At 41.0% G+C, this 25,759-nt stretch overlaps 1 protein-coding gene across 1 annotated transcript in view; it reads left to right on the top strand.

The window, feature by feature from the left end:
- The window catches only part of MAST4 (microtubule associated serine/threonine kinase family member 4), a 538,667-nt gene that overhangs the window by 229,517 nt on the left and 283,391 nt on the right, over nucleotides 1-25,759 (top strand). The window contains exon 4 of the mRNA XM_072828443.1: nucleotides 20,840-20,914. Coding sequence (XP_072684544.1) covers nucleotides 20,840-20,914 — 75 coding nt within the window. The remainder of the gene's footprint in view (nucleotides 1-20,839; nucleotides 20,915-25,759) is intronic.

Genomic DNA, 25,759 nt, shown 5'->3' on the forward strand with positions numbered 1-25,759 from the left:
ATATCTAAAACCCTTTTTGTGTTTATTAGCACCACATATCACTGGGTTATCGTAGCAGGCGCTCCCCTTCTCTCTGCTGGGTCTCTCTTTGTTATCAGCATTATCTTGGTGCCCATTTCCTTCTGAAGGGGAGCAGTAACTAGTTGCGGAAAAATCCTCCGGAAGAACAGTTTCTATCTGTACCATTCCTTTTGACTGTTTACAGACTTGTCAAGCGGTACCCGATTTTGTTGCATGGTTTATTTAGAGCTGGATAGGTCCTGGGAGATCACCTGGTATGATCACCTTCTTATGGAGCCCGGTGCAGTTATATGACACTATATGCAGTTATATGACACTAGCTAACTAATTCCTGTTATTTTAATGAATAGTGGTTTCCATTAATAGTTCTAGTATTGGGCTCAATGTGGTGAAATATTTTTGGAAAGACATAATAATAATAAGCTTCCATGGTGTGATGGATGCCTACTAAATATGAGATGCTCCGCTCGACACTGTGTATTAGCCTTAATTCTCAAAATGACCTGGGCTAGGCATTGTTAACCCCATTTTATGGAAGAGAAAAAAGAGACTCAGACATATTCAGTTAATTGCTGGAAGATCATCGGGCTTATCCGTGTGGATATAAACCTGACTGTCTTTGGCACCGCGGTCTGTACTTGTCCCTTATACTGTGGTCCGTTCCTTCCTTACTCCAACGTGATTTGGCAGGAGGGATTGGGCTCAGAGACATTTTGCATAGCTGACAGCAATTAATTCGCACTACATTTTTTTTTCTCCCAAATTAGTAACACGGCTAAATCTTACGCGTGAAAGCATGATTGCAGCACATATGTGCAAAGCTCAACTGTGTGCACCAAGTTGACAAAAGTTGCACGGGTCTGCTCGGTGTTCTTTAGAGGATTCCCTTATAAAGCATGTGTATAAAATAAGGGAATTCCCATTCTTTCTATTCCTGTTGGCGAGTGAGGACAGGGCTACGTGGGAAATATGATGGGATGAACGGTGCAGTGCCGGGATGTTTGGAATTGGAAAACAAACCTGAGTGACATGCTCTGCTTTCCAGTGCCCCAGGTGGGTGGTGTCTCCTGGTTGAGGCCCAGAGCAAGTCTAAGAGAGGATGGTTCGTGAATCTTAAGTCCTTTTGGGACCTTCCCCCACCTGCCCTGCCCCACTGTGGCTCCTTTGTTCCACGGCCTTCTTCCAAGACTGCTGGAGTGTCGAGGTAGTCCTTCTATCAGAAGTTAACATTTGTTAAGGCCACACTGGTTAAAGATGTGTAGGAACGTAGTAGGCATGTTTGATAAGGCTGCATAACCAGTGTGATGGTTTAGGTCACATTCTAACAGATAAAGCCAGGATAAGTTTAATTTTTCTGGTCATATGGATTTGAGAGGCCTGAGTATGCCTGCGCATGTTTAAATTCTTCACTGAAAAAAAAAATCAATCATTTCCCCCTTATCTTTTTCTCTTTCTTTCTTTCTTTCTTTCTTTCTTTCTTTCTTTCTTTCTTTCTTTCTTTCTTTTGTCCAGATGGTCCTATTTCTTGTAAGTATTCCCAGAGTTGTTCGTGATGCTGTGGAAAAGCTGATGGGATCTTTCAAAATACACAAATAGGGCAAAAGAAATCTTTGATGAATAAGCAGGAGAATAAACTCCTCCTTTTATCACTTTGGTCTTTCCAGTGAGTGTCGCGTGAAGGGAGAAGGTCCTGTCTCAAAGGATGAAAGTCTCACGTGTATAATATAGTTAAGAAGTGTTTAAGTGTTTGTCCTGACTTTGCACAGTGGTTGCTGAGTCTCATTAGAGAGTAAGAGGAGAATGTAGACTTCCAAGGAGTCGATTTGGAAAATATTACAGAATGTTTGGACGTAGTTTTCCAGCTCACTGCTTCACGGGCTTTTCTGCCTCTGGGACTAGTTTTTTGAATGAATGGAAGGAAAAGGCCTGATTCCTGTAAGAATTTTTGTGGACAAGAAAATCAGAACCCTCTGCTAAATATATAACTTATGTTTTGAGCAGATGGAACAGACCCTTAGGTATATTGTGCTGAGCACAAAGTGCATTAATATAGCAAAGACATTTAATTATATATTTAATAGACTACTTACAGAGTCAGCAGAAATTAAACATTTATACCACGTTGTAGTTTAAAATAAGCTTAGTGAAGTTGCATAAATAGCTTTACCAGAAATTTTGCAAGCCTTGCCTTTTCCAAGAGGCAGGGACAGTATCCTTTTAAAGTTAACTTTGTGTTAACTTTGTGTCCACACAATCTAGCACTCAATGCTGATTAAGTGAATACAGGTATTGGACATCAGACATGCTGTGTCAAGACCATATCCATATCACTAGTGACTTCTATTTTTATTTTTTTAATTTTTTACTTATTTTTTTATCCCTGGTGACTTTTAATTGTGGTTGGCGTGTGTATTGTTTAGCCGTAGCTGCCTAGCAAAACATCTCAAAATGTAGCTGCTTCAAACAAACATGACACCCTGGTGTAGGTGGGTCAGGAATCCAGATGCGATCTGTCTCATGATCCCTCACAAGACTAAAATCAAGGGATTGGCTAGAACCACAGTTACCTCAAGGCTCGACAAGGGGAGGACCCACTTCCAGGGACACCGAGTGGTTGTTCGTAAGATTCAGCCCTTTGCCAGCTGTTGGAGCGCGAGGGTTTCCATTCCCCACTGGGTGTTGTTGGGAGACCAGCTCCTGCTCCTTGGTATCTTGCCCTCCCCGTAAGGCAGCTCACATCATGACAACTCACGTCCATCTGAGTGAGCAGGTGAGAGGCAAGGTAAGTCAGGAGTCACAGTCTTCTCTAAGCTAATCTTCCAGTCTCCAGGAATGAATCACTAAGGTCCACACCTGGGGGAGGAGAGATTGTAAGGTGGTGTGAATACCAGGCACTGAGATCAGTAGGAACCATTTGGGAGGCTGCCAACCAGTGTTGGAAAAGGTAATAGGTGTGTGGTGGGAGCACCTCCACAGTCAGAAGCAACCACCCCTACTGCAGGACATGGTTATTTTATACATGTCTTGTCATATTTACTGTGTGTATGTGTGCGTGTATATGTGTGTGTGTGTGTGTCCTCTCCTACAGGATTGTACGTTCCTTGGTGACTGGGATCTTACCTTGCTTATTTTTATGTCTGCACTGCACATGTTCTTTAGCCCTTAAATATTTAAAAAATAACAGAACCCAAGAATTAGGAAAAAAATGCATTCAGAGTTGGACTGGCTGGTTCTCTTTATTTGCCTTCTCCTGGAAGCAGAGCTGGATACAGGGTTTTGAGGGCACGTAGGAGGCTTATGGAATGAAAGCCAGACTCAGATTGCTGCGGTGGGCCCTGGGCATGTCTGTCCGTGGGGGACCTCCCGAGACGCACATTGAAAGATCCCCTTGGAACCTTCCATTGGAAGGACTCAGGACAGGTAGCTGGGGCCTTTGTTCACCACCAGCTCCTGTCACCCATTGGTTGAAGGTTGTACCAGAGGAATTAGCTCCTCCTCCCTCTGGGCAATGACAGATGACCATAGTCTTGGGGAGTGACTGGGGCCGAATTAGGAATATGCACAGTGTGTGTGTTGAGGTGAGTTAGCTGTTAGCACCAGGTCCGTCTGAGCCTGCTCTGAATCCCCGCTGCAGCAGAGACTACAATCAGGAGGCATGTCGGGCGACTCTCAGGGACACGATGCAAGCTGGCTGTGGTGTCTGCGACATGTGCAGTGGTAGCAGGTAGGAGCAGAGGTAGTCCTTGAGGGTTAGGGTGGGACAGTGCAGGAGATCACTGTGTGACCCTTACCTAGAATTCAGAGGGACTAAATCCTTTTGTGCAGTAGTTTCTCGAAGGTCTGTGCTATTTTATTTTACTATTTCCACTTGGGCAAAAGGAAAAGCAAGATATTGATCTCAGTTCTGAAGGGTTATTAATTGCCCTCACATGTGCCAGTCAATGTCAGAGCTGTCTGGCGGAAAAGATTAGAAATTTCCTGTGTGTTGTCTTTATCAGGAAAACACATACTGGCTGATTGCCTTTCTGATTTTCAATCTGATTTTCTTTTTATCTGATTATGAATCAAATACTGTGCATTGTGCAAAGACAGTCCTTATGCCCATATCATCGTAAGAAGATCTTTTGATTGTGCTTGGTATGAAATTGGAATGTCCTTGTTTTAAATATTGACCCAGACAAGAGTGAGGGTTACATGACCAGCAGCAGTGCTCTTTAAAAAAAAAAAAAAAAAAAAAAAAAAAAAAAAAAAAGTGAAAAGTTTAGAAAATACTGCAAAAAATAGAGAATGACATAACACTTCTATACCTGGCATCTAGAATTAAGTGTGTACGTTTTGTCCTTTTTTGTCAGATAGTAGTTAGGATAAAAGTAATTGAATATTATAACAAGAAAAATTCATGTTAAAACGTTTATAACGTGAACTGAAAACTCCTTTCTGGGCCTCTGTTTCTTTACTTACCCTCCTTTCCAGAAATAACCCCCCATCCTCAATCTGGTGCATGTATTTCCAGTTCTCTTCCCCCCCCCCTTATATATAGTTTGCAACATTTTTTCCACTCAGAATTTTTTGGATACGTTTACATTGGTTCACAGATATTTAGTTCATTTATTTTATTTTTTATTTTTTTAATTTAAAAATTTTTAAACTTCATTTATTTTAAATACTAGTATTTCATCTTAAGGCTAGGCCACAGTTTCTGTCCTTTTCCCTTCATAGCAGACATGTTAGTTGTCTCTGAGTTCCTCGTTACAAGAATGCCTCAGTGGATGTCTGTGTCTGGGTTTCTTGCTTCCTGTATGTAAGGATTATCCAAGAGCCTGTGCCAAGGAGCAAAATTACTGGTTTCGAATAGATGAGTATTTCCACCTTGAATACATACGGCTAAAAATTTTGTCAACATATTTGACCCAATGCACACTGTCTACACCAGACTGCAATTTTCTTCCGTATTCACCGCACCTGCTGTTTTGAGGCTTTTTCTGATTTTTTTGCTTTTCTCATGGGTTTAAAGGGATTATTTTGCTTTTTTTTTTTTTTTTTTTTTTTTTTTAAGATAACACTAAAAGAGGTTATGTATCTTTTCATATGTCTGGTGGCCTTTTGGGGTTTCATGTTCCCTCATTTGTTAGGTCCTATCTTTTGCCCATTACTATTTTTTAAATTAACTCCTATATTTCATGCATCAGGAATATCTTACTTCTTTAAAATGTATGACATTATTTTGTCATACAGAAGGCTTAAAGTATGATGAAGTCTACTTTACTGATATTTTTCCATGAGTTTTACTTTTCAAACCTGTTTAGGAAATATGTTCCTATTCACAGATTTAAAAAAAATAGCTCATACTTCATTTTCTCTTGAAAATATTTATTTTTTTAAAGAATTTAGATTCTTTTTTAAAAAAAAGATTTTATTTATTCATTCATGAGAGACAGAGAGAGAGAGAGAGAGAGAGAGAGGCAGAGACATAGGCAAAGGGAGAAGCAGGCTCCACACAGGGAGCCTGATGTGGGACTCGATCCCAGGACTCTAGGACCATGCCCTGGGCCAAAGACGGGCGCTAAACTGCTGAGCCACCCAGGGATCCCCTCTTGAAAATATTTAAAGCTGTGTTTTGACATTAACGTTCTCATTCATCTGATTTTTTTAAAGTATGGTTTGTGGCATGGATTAAATTCCATTAATTAAATTAAATTAAATTTTTTTAAATTTCAAAATCGATTTTATTGTAGCCAAAACAGTGGAATTAACTGTACATAATAAACTATTATATACATACACATTTTAAGTTATAGGGAATAAAGTTTATTTTGGCAGATAGTGTTAAAATTAAAGTTGCATACATTAGTAACATAACTTAACATCCTTAATTTGGTATAAGTGTGACACATTTTCCTGTTTTCCTGTGTTCCGCTAAGTCACCATAACCTAAACTGCTTTATAAAACTGATATGTTGAAATTTAGCTTAATGTTTTCGCTTACGCTCTGATTCCAAACAAAACTTTTCACAAGTTTCTTCTATCTCTGGGTCCATAAATTCATATATTTTTCTAGGTGGAAAGTGAGTTTTTTCTGTATCATTTACTGAATTAGTGAATCTTTTCTTTGGTATTCTCTCTTTATTTTTACTACATTCCCATTTGTGTAAGGGTCTGTTTTGGGGTTTTCTAGTTGCCCCAATCTGTTTATTCTTTAGCGAATACCACATGATTCAATTACTACGATTTTAAAATAAAGCTTGACTTCTGTAGGGTAAGTCCTTTATTTTTATGCTGCTTTTATTCAGAACGGATTTGGATATTTTTTACTATATAGGCTTTGAAGTGAATTTTAGAAGCAATTTGTCTAATGCCACCAAAACAGATCTACTTGGAATTTCTATTAGAATTCCAATGGCCCTTCAAATTGATTTGGGTATATATGAGTCTTCCCATATATACATGACTTAATGTCTCCATTGATTCCCATACTCATTTGTGCCCATTAAACTGTTCTTTACAATTTCCACACCTTTTTCATCTTTTTGTCTGGTTTTGTTTTACGGTGTTATCTGTACATCTATTCTACTGATAAGTGACTTTATATTAATTTGAGAGGTACAACACAACAGTCTGATGTATGATTATGTTGTGAAATGAACACCGCGATAGGTTTACTTAACATCCATCACCTCATGTCATTTCTTTTTCTTGTGATGAGAGCTTGGTCTAATCTAATCTCTTAGGAACTTTCAAATATCCAATATGGTGTTGTTCACTATAGTTACTATACTTTACCTTATGTCCCCAGAGCTTATCTTCTAGCTGGAAATTTATACCTTCTGACCACCTTTGCCCATTCCAGCCACTCCCTCATCCCCAACCTCTGGCAGCCACCAAACTGTTCTCTATCAGTTTGTGTGTTTTGGATTCCATTATATGTTATATTATACATTATTTGTCTTCATGTCTAACTTATTTCACTTAGCCTAAAGCTTTTTTTTTCTTCGTAATCTTCCAGCCCACATTTTCTCTGTCCATTCATCTGTCAGTAGACACTTAGTTTCCATGGTTTGGCTGTCATAAATGATAGTCAGTGAACATGGGAATGCAGATATCTCTGTGAGTTAGTGACGTTGTTTTCTGTGGATATATACCCAGAAATGGAATTGCTGGGTCACTTAGGAATTCTATTTTTAATTTCTGGAGGAGCCTCCATACTCTTTTCCACAGTGGCTTCACCAGTTTAATTCCCACCAACAGGTACAGAAGGGGCCCCTCTTGTCCTCATCCTTGCCAACATTTCTCTCTTACGTTTTGTTAATAGCCGTTCTGACAAGTATAAGATAATATCTCATTGTGGTTTTAGGTTGCATTCTCTTGATAATGAGTGATGTTGAGCACCTTTTCATTTACCTTTTGTCCGCTGATATATTATTTCACCTTTTAATAGGTGTATTTCTAGATATACTGTGACATTTATTGCTATCATAAATTCTTTTTTTCTTTTTTTTTTTTTACCCTTTTACGTTATATGGTTGGTTTTTGCTGGTGTATACAAATACTGTTTATTTTGTGTGGGATCTGGTGTCTAAGATCTGTTTTGAGCTCCTTTCATCATTCAAAAAATAATGTCTGTAAAATCTCAGATTTTATTTAGAAACATCCTGTCAGCTGTAATTAGAATAGCGTCCCAGTTATTTGATTCATCTTTTTCTAACCGCATTGGTGGGGACTTCTAGTATGTTGTTAAATCATAGCAGTGTTAAAACAATTCCTGTTGCTGTGCAGCTGGAGAATTATACACCTTCTTTCTCCTAATCTTTCATCTTGCTTTTGTTTTGTTTTTCATCTTGCTTTTGTAATCACTGTTAGACATACATTAAAATTTCTTATTCTGCTCTCCATGTTGGTAATCACCATTCTGCTCTTTGGCATTTTGGTGTTCCTTAAAACTCTGCAATGTTAAGTAGCAGATTAATGGAATTAATATTGGTGTCCTACTTTTATTTAAGTCAGTGGCTTCCCTGATTCTTGGTTCTCTCTCCTAAGTCCCTTTGACCATTTTTTTCTCCCATTTCCCCAAACCTGGTACCTACCCCATAGACCCTCCTCCAACCGAAATAGGACTAAATCAGAGAGCTTTGTCTTGGTCTACTTTTAACTCATCGGCATCTTTAGACTACATTACAGTTTTCTAAGGGACATTTTTATCTTACTATCTATTTTGATCAAATTCAGAGATCATTAGAAAGCAGTGATACTGAGGAACGAATTCAGTGTAGCCCCTGGAAGCCACATGAAGGCTAGTCAGTGACTGTGATGTCACATGAAATGAATGATTTAAATACAAGGAGAATACCTAATGGGGACCAATGTGGTCTGTGAGCTTCTCACACCCTTCCGAACATGAGTGGCCTCAGTGGTGGCAGCAAGAGTACTGTGCTGCCCTGCATACAGGCTCTTTCCCCTGTTTTCCCCAGGACATTCGCTGAGATTGCAGGGCACATTGTGTAAGGGTGTCCTAGAATCAGGCTTTGCATAGAGCAGTAAGGTTTTGGTTTCAGTAGGTATTTGTATGTCGTTTATAAAACATCTCCGACTCCTTAAGGGTCACTGAACTTAAAAAGCCAAACGGTTCATCAGTACTACCTTGAATAACTGGTTTGATACATCTAGGTAATGACGTGCTGTGACTAGTAAGATAAGAGGTTTTTTGGGGTCATAATTGAAAGCACAGACTGTGTGGCCCATCTGTCGGCTTTGAATCCCAGCACCGCTTCTTAGCAGCTCTGTGACATCGGCACATCGTTAAACCTCTTTATACCCGATGTTGTCATCTGTAAAATGGGGATAATCCCATTACCCAATTCATAAGGCTGCCAGGAGGAATAAAGAAGTTAATATACGTGACGATCAACAGAGCCTTACACACAGTAAGTGTTACATATAACTGTTAAGTATTTAAAAACTCAGGATCACGGGAACCCTGGGTGGCGCAGCGGTTTAGCGCCTGCCTTTGGCCCAGGGCACAATCCTGGAGACCCGGGATCGAATCCCACATTGGGCTCCTGGTGCATGGAGCCTGCTTCTCCCTCTACCTGTGTCTCTGCCTCTCTCCCTCTCTCTGTGTGACTATCATAAATAAATTAAAAAAAAAAAAACTTAGGATCACAAGAATATGTATTCCCTTCTGTGGATCTTGCAGTTTGGTGGACACAATAAAGTATGCTATGCTGGTTTTTTGCTGTTGGGATTGCACAAAAAGAGACGTTCACATTTAGAGAGGTGTTGCTCGTGGCTGTAAGTCACGGAATACCCCTTTATTCTTCCAGGAATGTTAGGATAAGTATTCCTTCAAGATTAAGTGTTAAGGAGTTAAAGGCAAAAGTCTTACAGTGTTTTTTTTTAAATATCTGTTTCAGCTGCACAAGATTAGCACATTTTTCTTGGCAAAGAACACCTTTTCCTTTCCTTTTATTTCTTTTTTTTTTTTTTTTTTTGGTCCATGGCCTTTCTTGTTTTTTTTTCCCCAAACACTTCCTCTGAGGCTCCTGTCTTTCTATCATCTGCCTTCATTCTCTTCCCCATGCATCAGCACTTCCCTCCCACCACTTCCCATCGTCTGACTTTAAAACAAAACAAAACAAAACAAAAAAAAACACCCCAAACTTGTTCATCGATTGTTTAGCATGTTTCCTTCCTATTTTGCATTCCCGTGGGTGTCTGGGACAATCAGAGTGGAAGTGCCCTGACAGCATGGGAAAGTCACTGTGTCACTGGGGATGGACGTCACTTTAAGAGTGCAGGCAGGACACATGATGGATGGGGTAACCGAAGCAGTGCCCGGGCCTGGTGCTCAGGAAGCCAGTTAGGAAGCCATCAGCTTCTAGTCTTGAGTCACTGCTCAGTTATTTTCAAAGAGGTTAGTTGGCTCAGGATTGGCTTCACTGTTAGATAACGGAAGGTATGTTTCCTATACCGTGGCCATGTGTGATTTCTTTATTTGAGGACAGAGGATGCAAGATATCAGTGGTCTCCCCAAAGCCTGGAAGTCCTGGGTCTGAGCTCTATTGCTGTGTTTATTCATAAAGGTAAAAAAACACTCAAAATCCTCCCAAAATCAATGACATCCAGTTTATAACTAGAAGTGAGCTGGGTGGATGTCAGAGGCACTATGAACCAGCGGTACGTAGTGCCATCGCTGTTACCTCCAATGGCCAGCATTTATTAATCACTTGAGGCCAAGCATGTACTGCACACGTCAGATCTCTTCTTTCATCTCACACCCTGTGGAGACAGCCATTGTCCCCATTCTACAGATGCAAACAAGTGGATGTTTCGAACCATTTTCACTGTGATGGAGTGCCTTTCATGTATGCTGTGTGCACCTCACGGGCCAGAGCACGTGCGTGTAGCTACTAGTAAAGAAGCCAAGATGCAATTTTTTTTTTATATTCTCTGGATCAGAGTAGGTTTCGGTTACAGAGTAGAAAGATGGAATTACAGAACTGGAGGATAGTTCTATTTGTACTTGTTTAAAAGTTCATGCCTTCCAAGCATCCAGGGCCTTATTAATGAGAGGGAGTGACAAGATGACCTTTTCTTCATCTCCCCACTCAAGGATTTATAGTGAGTGCGCTTGGGGTAAAAGACACAGTTGTCATTGTGTTATGGGTTAACAGTGTTCTATCAGGTGTGCAGTGTTGTAATTATGATCGGGGTGGGTACGTACACCCTTAATCCGTTTCACATATGAATCTTGGAGATAAGCAGCTGCCAGAGAGGTCGGTTAAGCACCATCCTGCCTCAGTCGGCACAGCCGGGCTGCTTTCCCCTTCCTGGGCCTCTGGCCGTTCTCCCCATGCCTGCTAGAACAGATGAAACAAATCAAAACAGCTTTGAGGAGGCTGGTGCATCCCCCCCCTGCTTAATTTAAACCCCAATCAAGTCTAATTATCAGAGCCATATTACTTGCTGGCAATAATTTGCTTTGGGTACAACTCAGAGCTACGTTGAAAATTTTATTTTGCCTTCAGAAAATTGGTTTACCTTTAAATTTTTTCCCCCAGATTTCCCTATGGAAAATTGGTTCTCTTAATTTAGGTATCTTGTAATTTTTCTCATTAAAAAATGTGTGGCATGTGATATCATTAGATTTTTTTCCCTAAATTGAAGTGACTTAAGTGGGTTGACATATGTGCTGCAGTATAATTGTGCTGTGTTTTTGGAGCTCAAGACAGTAATTACATCCATAAACTTACTGTCTATGGTAAAATATGTTAACTGATCATTGACATAAAATTCATTAATTTGAATCAATATATAATGCTCTGAGAAGCCCTAACAAAGGATCATTGACTGATGGGTAGGATACCATCGGAGACCCAAACATTTCTCTGTGAACAGCAGTCAGCAGTAAACATTTCTAAACAGCAAGTCAATACCATGATTCCCAAAGCACACCTAGCACAAAGCCTACAAGAAATTTAAACTATGACATGAGCCCAATAATTGAATTTACTTGTTTTTAAAAACAAAGGTTCTCTTCTATATTTTTGATCTGTACAATATCGAGCTGACTTTCCTAGAGGATCTTGGAATTTGACATGCTCAGATGCATCACGCCTGGTTACAGGTGTGGATGCTGAGGTCCAGCAGAGCTAAGTGACTGGGACCCCCTTCCATCACCCATCAGGAATGGGATGACCCTGGCCCTCGGGTCTGCATTTCCTGCTGGGCTGCAGAGTGCTTTCCCCCTTTCCTAAGATTGAATAACTTTATAAGGCAAACTGAAGCATTCTTGGGCTGGGAAGTGATTTCAAATTCAAGGTAAAGAATTTCCTTAGGAATCCAATCCCAGGATTTTCTTTTCACTTGAGACTGCAAATCTAAGGATATCACATGAATGCAAAACCTTGGCAAAAGCAAAACCCCTGTCATTAGATATGTGGTGCTTTACAGATAATACCTGGTTTACCCCTTCAGTATTTCTGGGAAGCAGGAGCCGGAGGAGAATCGTACCACATGGCTTCTCTGCTTAAATTGCTTGTCTCTGCTCCCTTCAAACACACGGGCACATCCGTCGTGCTTTCGTGCTCATGCTGGTACCATAGGCAGTTTGGCAATGGCATTTTTTTTTTTATGGGCAGGGATTTATTTTTAATTCCAGTATAGTTAACATACAGTATTCTATTAGTTTCAGATGTTTAGTCTAGTGATTCAACAATTGGACACATTACTCAGCGCTCATCAGAATAAGTATGCTCTTCACCCCCTTCGCATGTGTCCCCCGCCCCTCCGGTAACTATCAGTTTGTTCTCTATAGTTAAGAGTCTGTTTTTTTGGTTTGTGTCCTTTTTCCTTCTTCATTTGTTTAGTATCTTAAGTCCCACCCTGCGAGTGAGATCATATGTTGCTTTTCTCTTAACTGACTTCACTTAGCCTTATGCTCTCTAGATTCATCCATGTTGTTGCAGACAAGATTTCATTCTTTTTATGACTGAGTAATATTCGTGTGTGTGTGTGTGTGTGTGTGTGTCTCGCATCTTTTCATGTATTTATCTGTCATTGGATATTTGGGCTACTTCCATGTTTTGGCTACTGTAAATACAGCTGCCATAAACATAGGGATATATATCTTTCCACATTAGTGTCTTTGTGTTCTTGGGGGTAAATACCCAGTAGCGAGGTTACTGGATCGTAGGTTAGTTCTATTTTTGACTTTTTTGAGGGGCCTCCATACTGTTTTCCATAGCAGCTGTCCCCATTTGCATTCCCACCGACAGTGTGCATGAGTATTACTCTTTCTCCACATCCTCGCCAACACTTGCTGTTTCTCGTGTTTCTGATTTTAGCCTTTCTGACAGGTGTGAGATGGTAATTCAGTGTGGTTTTGATTTGCATTACCTGGAGGATAAGTGATGTTGAGCATCTTCTCATGTGTCCGTTGGCCATCTGGGTGTCTTCTTTGGAGAAATGCTGTTCATGTCTTCTGCCCATTTTTTAAGGGGGTTATTTGTTTTTTGGGCATTGAGTTGCTAAACTCTTTTTTTTTTTTTAAGATTTTATTTATTCATGAGAGACACACAGGCAGAGGGAGAAGCAGGCTCATGCAGGGAGCCCAATGCTGGACTCGATCCCAGGACCCCGGGGTCATGCCCTGACTACTGAGCTACCCAGGCATTCCGAGTTGTATAAGTTCTTTATATCCTGTGGATACCAACCTTTTGTCAGGTGTTATTTAGCAAGGGCAATTTTAAAGGTGGAACAGCACATGCTGTTTCAGAGTCTGGACTGGGCAGAGAAGAGAGAAGGGAAGCAGTCCCCATGCTTGCTGGTGTTAACTTTGGCTCAGTTGTCCTATGGTTACCTTCTAGCTTCTCTCTGACTCCCAAATCACTTTGTACCGAGCTCCCTTCCTCTCTTTCTCCTCTTCGTCTCCTCTCTCCCTTTCTCTCCCACTTCTCTTCTTTTACTTCCTCTCTCTCTTCTCCCTCCCTTCTTCTCTCCCTCCACTTCTCTCTTTCCTTCTCTCCCTCCCTCCTTCCCTCTTTGCTTCTGCTCTCTCCCACTACCCATCTCCCCTGCAGACTTGCATCAAAAGGCTCCATGCCCTTTGGTGTCAGGTTGGCTTAGGTCCAGTGGGCAGCGGCTTTGGAAGCAGGGAGGGGGAATAGAGAATGTGATAGAAGTCATTCTCTGGCTCCCTTCCTGTGGCATTAGGCCCAGGCTGACTGAATGCTCTTCTGAAAGTTAAGGGCACTTGTCAGGTGACCCTCTCTACCCAGCTCTGTCCTGCACGTTCTGAAAGCAGCTTCCTCCCTTTGCCTCTTCTGGCCTAGGTGTGAGGAAGGAGCCCTACTCTTTTTACTTCTTTTTTTATTTTTTTCTTTTTACTTCTTTGTAAATAATTCCACTATCAATTTTTGTCTCAAATCATCCAGTCTGAGTTATGCACTCTTTTTGCTGCAGGAACCCTGGCTGAAACATTGGGTGTGAATGAGCTGGTATAATTGTGCATCGTGTCTGTAAATTTGCTTCATTTATTGATTTGATAATTATCTATCCAGCATCCACCGAGTGCCAGGCAGAGGATAAACAAGACCAAACTCCTGGCCTTGTGGAGCTTAGAGGGGGAAAAAAAAAAGAAAAGATGAACATGTACATGTACAATATAATGTCACAGAATAGTAACTTTTATGAAGTAAAGGAGAAGAAGTGGAAAGGAGTTATGGGTGGTCTTTTAGGGGAAGGGACATTTTAACATTGCTGAATGTGGTGAGTCATGCATGCTTTGCAAAAGTACTCATAGGAGTGTTTTTTAGTGAAGGGAATCACAGGGAACCTGAGTTGGGAATGTGCTTGAAGAGCTCTGGAAACAGCACAGAGACTAGTGTGACCAGAGAGCAGTGGGGATTGGGATGGGATGAGGACCACAGGATCCAGATAAGTATCCAGGGCTGGGCTGCTTGAGGCATTGCAGGCCCTCAAAGGACTTGGGGTGAGTAGAAGGGAAATATACTGGAGGGTTTGGAGAGAAGGAATGTTACCTGTGTTTTACAGTGTGGCTCTGTCTGCCACTGGGAAAGTGGAGTCTACCGATGGCAAAAGAGCAGAAGGGATGTGAGGTATTGCTGGATCCTGGATGACTGGGATGCTAGTATGTGTTGAATTGTGTCTGCCCCAAAATGCACTGAAGCCCTAGCCTTTGTATCTCAGGATGGGACGTTGTTTGAAGAGAGAGTCTTTACAGAGGTCATTGAGTTAAAAGAAAGTTGTTAGGGTGGTCCCTAATCAGGTGGAACTGGTGTCCTTATAACAAGGGGAAATTTGGAAAAGGAGGCGACCTGTGGGAAGGAAAGAGCGTTAAGAGACATAGGGAGAGGAGGGCCATCTAGAGGCCAAGGAGAGAGGCTGGGACAGAGCCTTCCCTCACGGCCCTCAGGAGGAAACAACCTTGCTGACGCCTTGATCTTAGACTTCTGGCTTCCAGAACTGTGAGGAAGTAAGTGTCTGCTGTTGAAGCCATTCAGATGGTGGTATGTTCTCACAGCACCCCCGAGCCAATGATACTGGTAAATGGTTTGGATGAGGTGCTGATGGTAAAAGCAAGCACGGTTGAATTTGAAATACGTCATGAAGTGAAATCCCCTAGAATTTTCTGATGGATTAAATATGGGGGAGGAGGGGGTTGGTGTCTGGACCACGGGAACTGAGATTAAGAATGTGACAGCAAGGCTGATGCCAGGTCGTTGCTTAGAGCAAGTTGGCTGAATGTAGGAGTTGAGGCAAGATGGCGGTGAGGCCACTGAGGAGAGAAGTGCGGGGGACAAAACATCAAGAATCGTGTCATGGGCTTGTAAAATTTGCAATTCCTGCTTAACATCTCAGAGTAGGCAATTAGGGTTGAGGGGGAGATGTGGTGAGGGCAGAGTCATAAATGCCCAGTTGGGGTCACCACCCACCCTGCCCTCCAGATCTCCCTGCAGAGCCTGGGCTGCTCCCTGCTGCCCGTGTGGACACCACCGGTTGTACACAGAGGACTAGAGTCAGTACACAGGTATTTTTATATAATGTTCAATGTAGTTATCTTAATATATGTTAGAGGAAAAGTAACTGGGCGGCCTGGGTGGCTCAGTCGGTTAGGCGGCTGCCTTTGGCTCAGGTCATGATCCTGGGGTCCTGGGATCGAGTCCTGCATTGGGCTCACTGCTCGGCGGGGAGCCTAACTCTTCCTCTCCCTCTCCTCATTATCTCTCTCTCCAATAAATAATTAAAATCTTTAAAAGAAAGAAAAAAGAGAGAAGGAGAGACATTTGTAACTGGAACAACAAAGCCAAGATTTCAAGATACTATTACTTAGGCTATCATTAAAAATTGAAGTATTTCATTTAAAAAAAATAATTAAGAGTAGTATACATAGTAGATGTCATAGTAGACAGAGTACATGGATCTGGAAATATGAGTAAGTGAATGATTGACATTTGGGTCGCAGCCTGAAGCTGCAGAGTCTAAAGATTCCTGCTTTATTATGGTCTAAGAACCGCTTCCTTAGTGTGGTTTTGAACCGTAGGTCAAATCCATCTGATGTGGCAGCCAGAGCCTGGCATTTGTTTAAAAAGAAACTATCCTAGATGAGCAAATAGTGTGCCTTGCCAGCAGTAAGAGTCACGTGTTGTTGAAGGAGGTGAAACGTATTTCTCTCTGAGTATCGCAGTGACACAAGTTAGCCATTGTTTTGGGGGTTTGCTTTCACAGGTGGGAATATCCCTTCCACTACCCCATTTTGGTGACTCTTAACTCCAGCCAGAAGTTTGAAAGAAAAAAAAATGATGTACTTTCATCTTGACCAAGTTATAAATTATGGAAGTTCTCATAAATTATAGTGGGATTAATTCCATGGGATTTAGAATCCTACAACGTCCTCCTCGAAAATGTGTTGTAGCTGCTAAATGGTACATTTCTTGCACGTTCATTTGGGTTTTTTGATTCGTATTTTGATATGCTTGGTAATTGTTAAATCTCCCCAGCTTGTGGATTCTTGGAGTCAATTTATTTTAAGGAACTTTCTTGACTTTGCATGGTCCTCGATTGCTTGATAGACGTGCAGGGGCTCCTTTACTAGGGCCCGTTTGCAGGAGTGTTGTTGTATTTTAGTCAACTCTTTAGCAGGGGCTTTGGTTGGGGATGAAACACATTCATCACAGGCAAAAGGATGTCTCAGAGTTTGGTGAAAAATCTCATTACCTGAGAATGCATATGATTCTTTCCAGAATTAAAATTGTTTTGAATGGACTTTTAAAAGACATTGTCTGGGAGCCCTTGAAACAATTATGTTTATTTTGTTTGTTTGTTTTCGTGTATTAAAAGATCTAGGCTGGAGATGTCTGATAGTAGTTTTTTTTTTTAACCATGGGATTAATGCTAAAATTGTGTATATACTTGGTTTAGAATTTTTCTCATGGCTCTAATTTTGAGGTAGAGTACCTTATCCATGACTTAAAGAACTAGTTATTTTATAATCCGACATCAGCCACTAAATTCACTGGACACCCATTATTTCATGCCTGATAAATCATTTTCCACTGAGTATTCTTTGAAGTGTCTTTGTATGATGCAAATTAGGTTAAAGTACTATGCTATCAGATATGTACTGTTTAGGGAACAATAATTTCTTTAAAAAGTATGATCTGCAGTGTTAAGGGATGTTTATGATTTCTAAAATGACTTACTTAACAGGAGTCTTGACGAAAGCATTTAGCACGGACCTGAAGTGTGTCTCATTAAGTTTCCAGATTATGCACATGTCAACACTTCCCTTGTCATTTTTTGTCTAATAGTTTATTTACACAACCGAGGGCTGCTACTTTTATTAGTGGTGGTTATGATGGCACAAAGATTTTGGTTAAGTGAACCTAAGCAATATAATGTTGCCATGAAACCGATGGTGAGGCTTCCACCCCTCCTTCTCTTGTCCCCACACCCCCCTGCAGTAAAGAGCCTCTATTTACGTATGTAAATAAGCTGCTCTGTAGAGAGCCCCCTGGGCCACCCAGGTCCAATCTGTTATTTTGCTGAAGTTGATGGAATTAGCCAGGAGGTAAATGCTACCCGGAGACTGATGTCTCAGTTTGGGATGACAGATACCAGAGTCTGAAGGCTGTCATTTAGGAGGAAAAATGGCTTCTTGGGACTAAAAGTTTGGGAAAAGAAAATGAAGTCATCTATTTTGTCTTTCACGTTAGCCTGAATGTTAGAATTCAGTTTTTCTTGAACATGGGAAGTTGTAGGTACAATTTTTTATATATATAAGGTGTTGATTTCCGGGGTACCTGGGTGGCTCAGTGGTTGAGCGTCTGCCTTCGGGGTCAGATCCCGGGGTCCGGGGATCAAGTCCGCATTGGGCTTCTTGTGGGGAGCCTGCTTCTCCCTCTGCCTGTGTCTCTGCCTCTCTCTGTGTGTCTCTCATGAACCAAATAAATAAAATCATTTTTTAAAAAATAAGATGTTGGTTTCCTGCATTGCCGTTAATAAGAGCCCTGTTTGCTTTTTAAAAAATGTCAAGTATTTAATAATTGACTTTATGTAACTGCTTGTGCTCAGAGGTGCATTGTCTGTACTTCTCCTGGTTGTGTCAGGGAATCTGGCCTATAACAAGACTGGAAAAAGGAAAGAAGGAGCTTTTACATGCCTTCATTGAGGTCTCCCTCAAGTGAAGAAGCAGATGTGTCTAGCTTCTAATGAATTAAATTCTTCTCAAAAGTTTTTATCCAGTCCCTAGCTATGTACATCTTTCCACAAAGCCTCAGTATCATCCAGCTGATTCCAGAATATGTGAGTAACTGACCATGACTGACTTGTTTTTTTTTCCAGTGGTAGAGTGCAATGCGACTGTTGAATTCTGTTGAAAATTAAGATTAGTTTAAGATAGGAGTCACAGGGAGGAAAAACTTGGTGTGAGCTGCTCACAATTCCTTTATTTTCACCCCGTATGCAATTCATTAAAATGACATCAATACTCCAGGGTGTTCTTTGGTTTCTATTAAGATGTATTACCAGAATCTGTATAAATGTATTGATTATTTCATACCCATATTTGTTCACTGCAAGCAGACTATTGTTACAGACTCATTGTACTTGATGATAAATGAGATAAAATGGAAGCCAGGTTTCAAAAAGCCACCTCCCCCCAGCCCTCCTCCCGGAAGGATATGCTTAGTCTCTTTAAACTGGCCTTCTGCTGGGGAGTTGAACATCAAGATTCTAGTTTTAATATCAACATCTGCCCCCTGCTGAGTTCATGGTGCAATTTGCTAATTAAAAAAAAAAAAAACCACACCACTTTCACCTTGCAGTCAGAAGAAGAGCAATAAACCACAGGTCTACGATTTAGTTAATTTGCACATTGACTGTAATTGTATATTTAACGCCAAGATTAATTTTTTTCCTCATAAGTGGAAGCCTGGCACTGTGCATTGGAACTCTTAAATCAGTTGTAATCATTTCATAGGAAGGTTAATAAGGGCAGATAGATCTCCAGATATATTAATGAGGCTATTTATTTATTTATATCTAATGACTTTTTTTTTGGGGGGGGGGAAAATTAAAACCACTTTCTGATAAGCCATTGCATTTAAAGGAGAATTTTCAAACCCAACTAAATATATAATCTCGTGATTTATAAAACATAGAGTAGGGGCACCTGCGTGGCTCAGTCCATTAAGCATCTGCCTTTGGCTCAGGTCATGATCCCGAGGGATTGAGCCCCAAGCCCATCTGTGGTAGGGCTCCCAGCTCAGGGGGGTGTCAGCTTCCCCCTCTCCCTTTCTGCCCCTTCTTCCCTTGCTCACGTTCTCTCTCTCTCAAACAATAAATAAAATCCTTTTTTTAAAAAGTCATAATGGCATTTCTCCTGCGAAACTATTGATTCTTTTGAGTGAGAAGTCATACTCAGTTTTTTTTTATTTGTTTCTGTTTTGCCAAATATTCAGTGAATTAATGAGCATCACTTTTGCTGTTAAGCCTTTGGTCCATTTTTCTAGGTCATCTGAGATTTAAAACTGTTTCCTTGGATTCTTCCAGAAGAGAGTAGGGAAAGAATGCATGTTGGCAGGGCAGTTACTAAAGAAAAACATAATTCTGACTCGTAGTCTACTTAATGACATTTCCTTTTTGAAAGGTAAGCAATATATGTTGGACACCAAAGTAGTGATTGTTGGCATTTCAAGTGGATGTGATTGATCCACGTGTTAGAAGTAATAGAGCTGTTATCCCTGGAAGAAGAATTGTTAAGTATTGTACTATAGATGCTGCATTCTCACCTCAGTAGAAGGCCTTGTACTCTGCTGTGTCAACAGGGCTGAGCTAACTATCACACTCATGCGAGGGGCTCTGCTCCCTGTGTGGCCTCTCCCTTGGACCAGGGGCTTTAGGCACAGGGATGTTTAAGACCTTCTCTCCATTGCTTTCATCTTCCTATCACTGAAGTTGATGCTCACCATGGATCGATTGTTTGCTTCTCAAATTCTTGAAGGAATGGAGAAGTGAAACTCTGTACAGTTGACATGGACCTCTATTCTAAACTTGCCCTTTAAAATATAATTTCTTGGATTTTTTTATGTATATGTTTGGCATGGAATAAACGATGGGAAGTGTTGGGTCTTTCTATGGGATCCATCTCTATATACAAGAACATTCATAGGACGGGTCTAAGGAAAAAGCACCCTTCCTCATAGATTAAAGTACTAAAGCTCAGTCTCTGTTGGAGCCAATAAAATTTAATTGCATTCAGGGACAGAAATTTTGGTGGTTTCCGGGCACCAGGAGTTCTTCCAGGATGATGAAGGGAGGCTGGAGGTTTTTCCATGTTTCTGAGGAAGGCTGTGATTCCCATGTCATTCTGCTGATACTTACATGAGTGGCAAGTCCAAGAGTTCCCTTTAATGCCTCTTGTTATTCTGGGAAGATTGACTTCAGTGTTCAGGGAAATCGGGTTCCAGTCTTCCTTGGTGTCCTTCAAGTACAGCCAGAGAAAGTATCAGATAAGGGAAGAATGAAGATTTGTTGGGCAATGTCTGCATCCTGGGCTGCATTCTTAACTTTATTACTCAGGTGTATATTTAAGGCTGGTGTTTAACAAAAGGATTTGAACGTGGCATGTGCTTCCATGGGGGGAACACGTCGTGTTTTTATTATTGGATGTCGGCTAAAAGAAACAAGTACAGTGCCGTTAAACGCTGTCCCTCTCCCTTTTCTGACCATTTCCCATCATCCCATGCCCCACCTCCTCCCCTTCCCCTCGCTCGTTCATGCCCCATCTTCCATTCACTGTCAGGAAGGGCAGCCTCCGAAGAGCCACTTCAACTCAGCCCGACATCGGCAGAGACTAGTGGACCCAGCTGCTTCAAAAGTGAGTGTGTCCCGTCGCCCCAGGCGGCAGGTGTGCGTGGGGGTGTGGTTCCTCTGTGCAAAATGAGGTGGTGGGTTTTTACATGTGCTGGTGAATGTGAAGGCCTACGAGGAAGCAAAGTCTGCTGTATTAATTCAAGACCATGCATACCAGTGCAGTTGTGGGTTTGACAACCAGCCCTGAAAACCATCAGAACCCTGATAGGTAGTATTTGCTGGTTTCTGTGGGTACTCCTACCACAGCTGGCTTTCAAGTGCCGCTGTGACAAAGCTGACCTCACAGCTGGGAAGAGATGGACGCCACGTAGAGCACCGGTACATAGTTTTTCCTACCCTACAGATGAACTTGATATTAAATCCTAGTAAAATATAGCAAAAGAAATCAGAAGTCGAATCAGTTTTGATTATCTTTTACCTTTGTTTCCAATAGAATGTATTTCATTATAAGTTTAGATATTTCTAACTCTTAATAATGACTGTGTTTAAACAGCTGACTTGTACAGCTCCTGAAAACTCACAACTTGGTGAGGGGAGGCCTCCAGGGCCATAGTTAGTGTAGTGTACCGGTTGGGAATACTCAGTCCAATTCGGTCATGCTCAGCTCTTCCCTTGATCTTAGTCAGAAGGCCAAGAAGCGATGGGTCATGCTCAACCCTTATGCTCTGTTTGATGAATAGCAGTAGCCACAGAAAAGTGGGTGAGGTTTTGGGTTAAGGCTTGCTAACCCCACACATCTCAGGTAAGTCACGGGCCAGTCCTGCTGCACACGGATTTGCATTGACAAACATGTACTAGCAAATAGGCACAAAGCGTCTTGCACCCTGTCAAATAAACCCAGGGAAATCCCTACTCTCTGGCCTCTGAAGTCCTCCAACCAAATCTTTTTGGAAAGTTCCACTCAAGGTCGATGACCTGACAGCTTTCCACAGGCAGGGTTCTCTCACGCTTATAGTGGGCATCCAGCAACAGGGCTCCTCTAACCCAGTTCCTAGACATGAGGCTATAGAGCATTTGGTTCTCAGGGGCCAATCCTGAGGGTACAAGTTATAGGCTCCCTAGATCCTTAACACTGTTCATGCAAGGGTGAAGAATGTCTTTAGATTGATTTTGCCCACTTACCCTAAATACCTCTAGTTTCAATGATGACTGCCTGTTTGTTAACATCCATCATGCCAATCAGGGAGCCACTGATTTTCATTTCAGCACTGAAAGCCTATTTCATTATGCCACTTGGCAAACTCTCTAGGGTTAACTGAAATGTATATGCCTCTTATGTAATACTAGTTGACCACTCTGGGGGAGTAAATTGTGATCAGGGCCACTGACTGTACAGGGGATAATTTAAACCAACATAGAAAACCCCAGTGCCTCTGGTAAAGTATTTGAAAGTGAACTCCAGGATCCGTAACCCTGTGTTACATGTATTAAGTGCCTAGAGTGCCCCCTCCCCAAGCTCTCCAGACAATTCGCTTTGGCTCATAATCCTTATGATGGAGTCTTGGAAGTTCTCTTGGTGTGGGAGGGGAAGATATAAACCAGCTTTGAATAAGTTGGATGGTTTCATGTAAGAGGTGAATTTTGGTGAAGGAGAGCACAGCTCCAAGTATACCAGGTCTTTCACGCCTAAGGACTCCACTCAGCACGTGCTTTGGTTCCTCTTTCTTTTATCCTGTATTCATTTCATTCTCCCTTGACATTTCAGAAATACTGTGCCTTACCATGTAGTGTGTTATTATATTACACTCTAAGTTAGCTAATTTTCTTTTAATGCTGAAGAAAATTGTTTTGTTGTTTTATTTTGAGCGAGAACCCTTCCCTTCCAGATAGAGTTTAAGAGGAAAGTCACTAAACTACTGTAAAGAAGTCATCTGGTGCTTTAATGTGCTATGTGAATAGGTTCAACCATGTTACCTAGTAGGTTTTAAAGGTCAACTCCTTTCTCGCCCCAAATACGGCAGTACTAGAAATTTGAGAAGGGCCTAAGAATCTTTCCTAGCATTAAGATGTGTTGGGGGAAGCCACTGTTAGCTGTGTGGGTATGTTACTTGGACGATAAATAGTAAATGGAAATGTGCGCCTGTGTAGCCAGTGACCTTTCATTATAAGCACATTGCTTTAGAATCTGTGGTGTATCATTTTCAATTCAATAACCCGAGCTGCAGTAAAGAACCCTTGCAAATTATAGGTGCCCATGTTGTGGGGGGTCAGAAACAATTTATGGTAAACCAGCTGCCAAATCTTCTGAGGGCATTGATTTTGTTCTGAGTCGGTGTTGTGTAATCTCAAGAGAAGTGTGCTCAGCTAGAAATGTTTAGTTCCCCTGTAGCAATATAGAATATACTAGACTGGGTTGTACTTTGCACTTTGCCATAAGCCAGCTCTTGGGTAGCCACCTACCACGGAGCCTCCGTTGCTCTAGATTTTTCTCCTCTATTAAATGAGAGTATATGAAATGTTCTCTTAATCAAATGGAGCAATTATTTTTCTTTTCCCCTCAAGGCTATTTATAACTAGTCACTTTACCATCTAGTCTGAGGTTTTTGAATGGCATTTCTCAATCCTAAAATCCCTCTACCAATGACATCATTCCTCATTACTTGCAGACCATTATTATTAGGCAGTCTTCTATCACTGTCTTCAGTGGAAGTTAATTTTTAGAACAGAATTGCATTAAAGCTATGGGGAAAATATGGACCAGACATAGGGGCTCATTGTCTGCTCAAGGAGTTGGTGCTTTTTTTTTTTAGCTTGGGGTTTTTTTTCCCCCTCTTAGAAAGCTTTTTGGTGCTCTAAGTATAGGAAAACAAGCTTTTAAATCTGTTTTATTTGAATAAGAGGAAAGGGTTAGGAAGAAATCAAGGGTAAGTAATCTGCCTCTGATTGGCTAAGCTTGTCCACTGGGAGTTTCTAAATATTTGCTTTCACTTTGAGAATATGCTCACCTGTCTCTCCCCCAGTATGAATGCTGTAACACTGTAAATGAACAAAGAATGAAGCAAAACGGGCGATAGGAATAATAGTTCAAAGACCGCAGAGCAGTTATTGTGGAGTGGTAAAGGCCTCTGTTAAATAAAAATCAATTTGCTATGGAAGCACCAGGGACACGATCTGGGGAGACAGGAGGTACACAAGGCAAGAACACAGGAGAGTACAGAGGATTACTTTTCAAATCCTCTGGCATTTCTGCCCAAAAGGATGATGAAGATTTATTCTAGATGAGCTGTCGTCTTCCATTGGAAGCTTTGCTGATTCAGAATAAATAGGTTCATAAAGATTGTACTTACAGTTCGAGCTTGTGAGAGTAAATAGGGGTTCAAAACCAGAAAAGGTATTGTAACATTCTATCTTCCTTTAAAAAACAAACCGAATGACCTGAATGCCCTGGTAATCCAACTACCAAAAACCCGCATACAATTCTAAACTATGTTGTGGTAGTCTGCTGTAGGGCCTGAAAATCCTTTATACTAATTCCCAGCAATTTTTCCTACCTTTTTCTAATGAGAATAAGGTTTATAAAACGTGGACTGCCCTGCTGGGAAAATCAGCCCAGAGCCATCTCAGAGCAGATGGTCTTCTTTTCTCATGACCATAAACATTTTAGAATTGATCTTTTTTTTCTTTTCATTTTTTACCTATGTGAAGAGTAAATGTCTTTGAGACCTTAGAAACCCACTGTTGAGAGGGGACAAGAAGCTATGCTGAGTTCACAGTTGCATAGATGAAGTGGGATAATGACAATAGGAATCAGGGCATCGTGTTTCTGTCTGTAGTAGCAGAAAAAATCGGTTGATTTTTTTTTTTTTTTTGAGCAGTGAGGAGTTTGGTTTTAAAATGTCTACATTTTGAGTTTTGTTATGCATTGGGTTTCTGGATGGTGATGAACACCTAGTCCCAGGAATTTCAACTGTTAAAGAATAATTTCCTTTTTGGAGGATGTAGTATTTGTTACTCTATTTAAGGATGTTGGAAGATGGGGAAGGGGTCGGGAAGACCAGGTGCCATAATTATTCTTGGAGTATTTTAGTCACATAAAGTGTCATATTATGGGTGGGTTTTTTTGTTTTGTTTTGTTTTTGCCAAGGCTAAAAGAGATGGTTGATTTCTATCAGAAATTTTTGAGGTAGTTTATGGTTTGTGTTTGTCTGTTTTGACATCAGCCATCTACAAATTACCTTTGGCCCAGTTAAAATGAATGTGAATCCATATCCGAAACTTATTAGCTGTGACTTTGGGCCAGTTATTTAATCATCTGAAGAAAGCCTCAGTTTCCTCACCCGAAAATGGAGAAACAAAATAATATCCCTCTATCAGATTGTTTTGAGTTCTAAATGAGAGATAATGTGTAAAAGTTTTTCCCACACAGCCAGTTAAGGAATATCAGACAAATCAGAGCTATCCTTTAAATTATGATTACTGTTGTCATGGTAACTAGTTAATAATGAATTCAAGTGGAATTTTTCTCTTATTTTATAAAATAAAGGGTTAGGACCAGATGATTTTTGGGGAGTAAAATGTCTGCATTGTTAAAAGTCTGTTCTGCTCATGAATGCATACCATGCACTCAGCTGTATGTTAGGCGTGGAGGGAATAATTTGCAGGATCGGGTGCTTACCTTCAAAAATGTAATAAAATTAGCAAATAAAATAAGTAAAGCTGAGGCAGTAATAAATTGTATGGTAAACAGGATCAGTGTGGTATTGGGTATTGATTTTGAATTGAGGGAGATCTGTGAGCAGCAGTCAGAAAAGATTTCCTAGAGCTTGTGAGTTTTCATCTAGACCTTGAAGGAGGAACAGGACACTGTTAGCAGTGTGAATGCAGATGTGAACGTTCCGTAGTGCACACA

This window comes from Canis lupus, chromosome 5 (genome assembly GCF_048164855.1).
Source record: "Canis lupus baileyi chromosome 5, mCanLup2.hap1, whole genome shotgun sequence".
In the NCBI taxonomy this organism is placed as follows: Eukaryota; Metazoa; Chordata; class Mammalia; order Carnivora; family Canidae; genus Canis; species Canis lupus.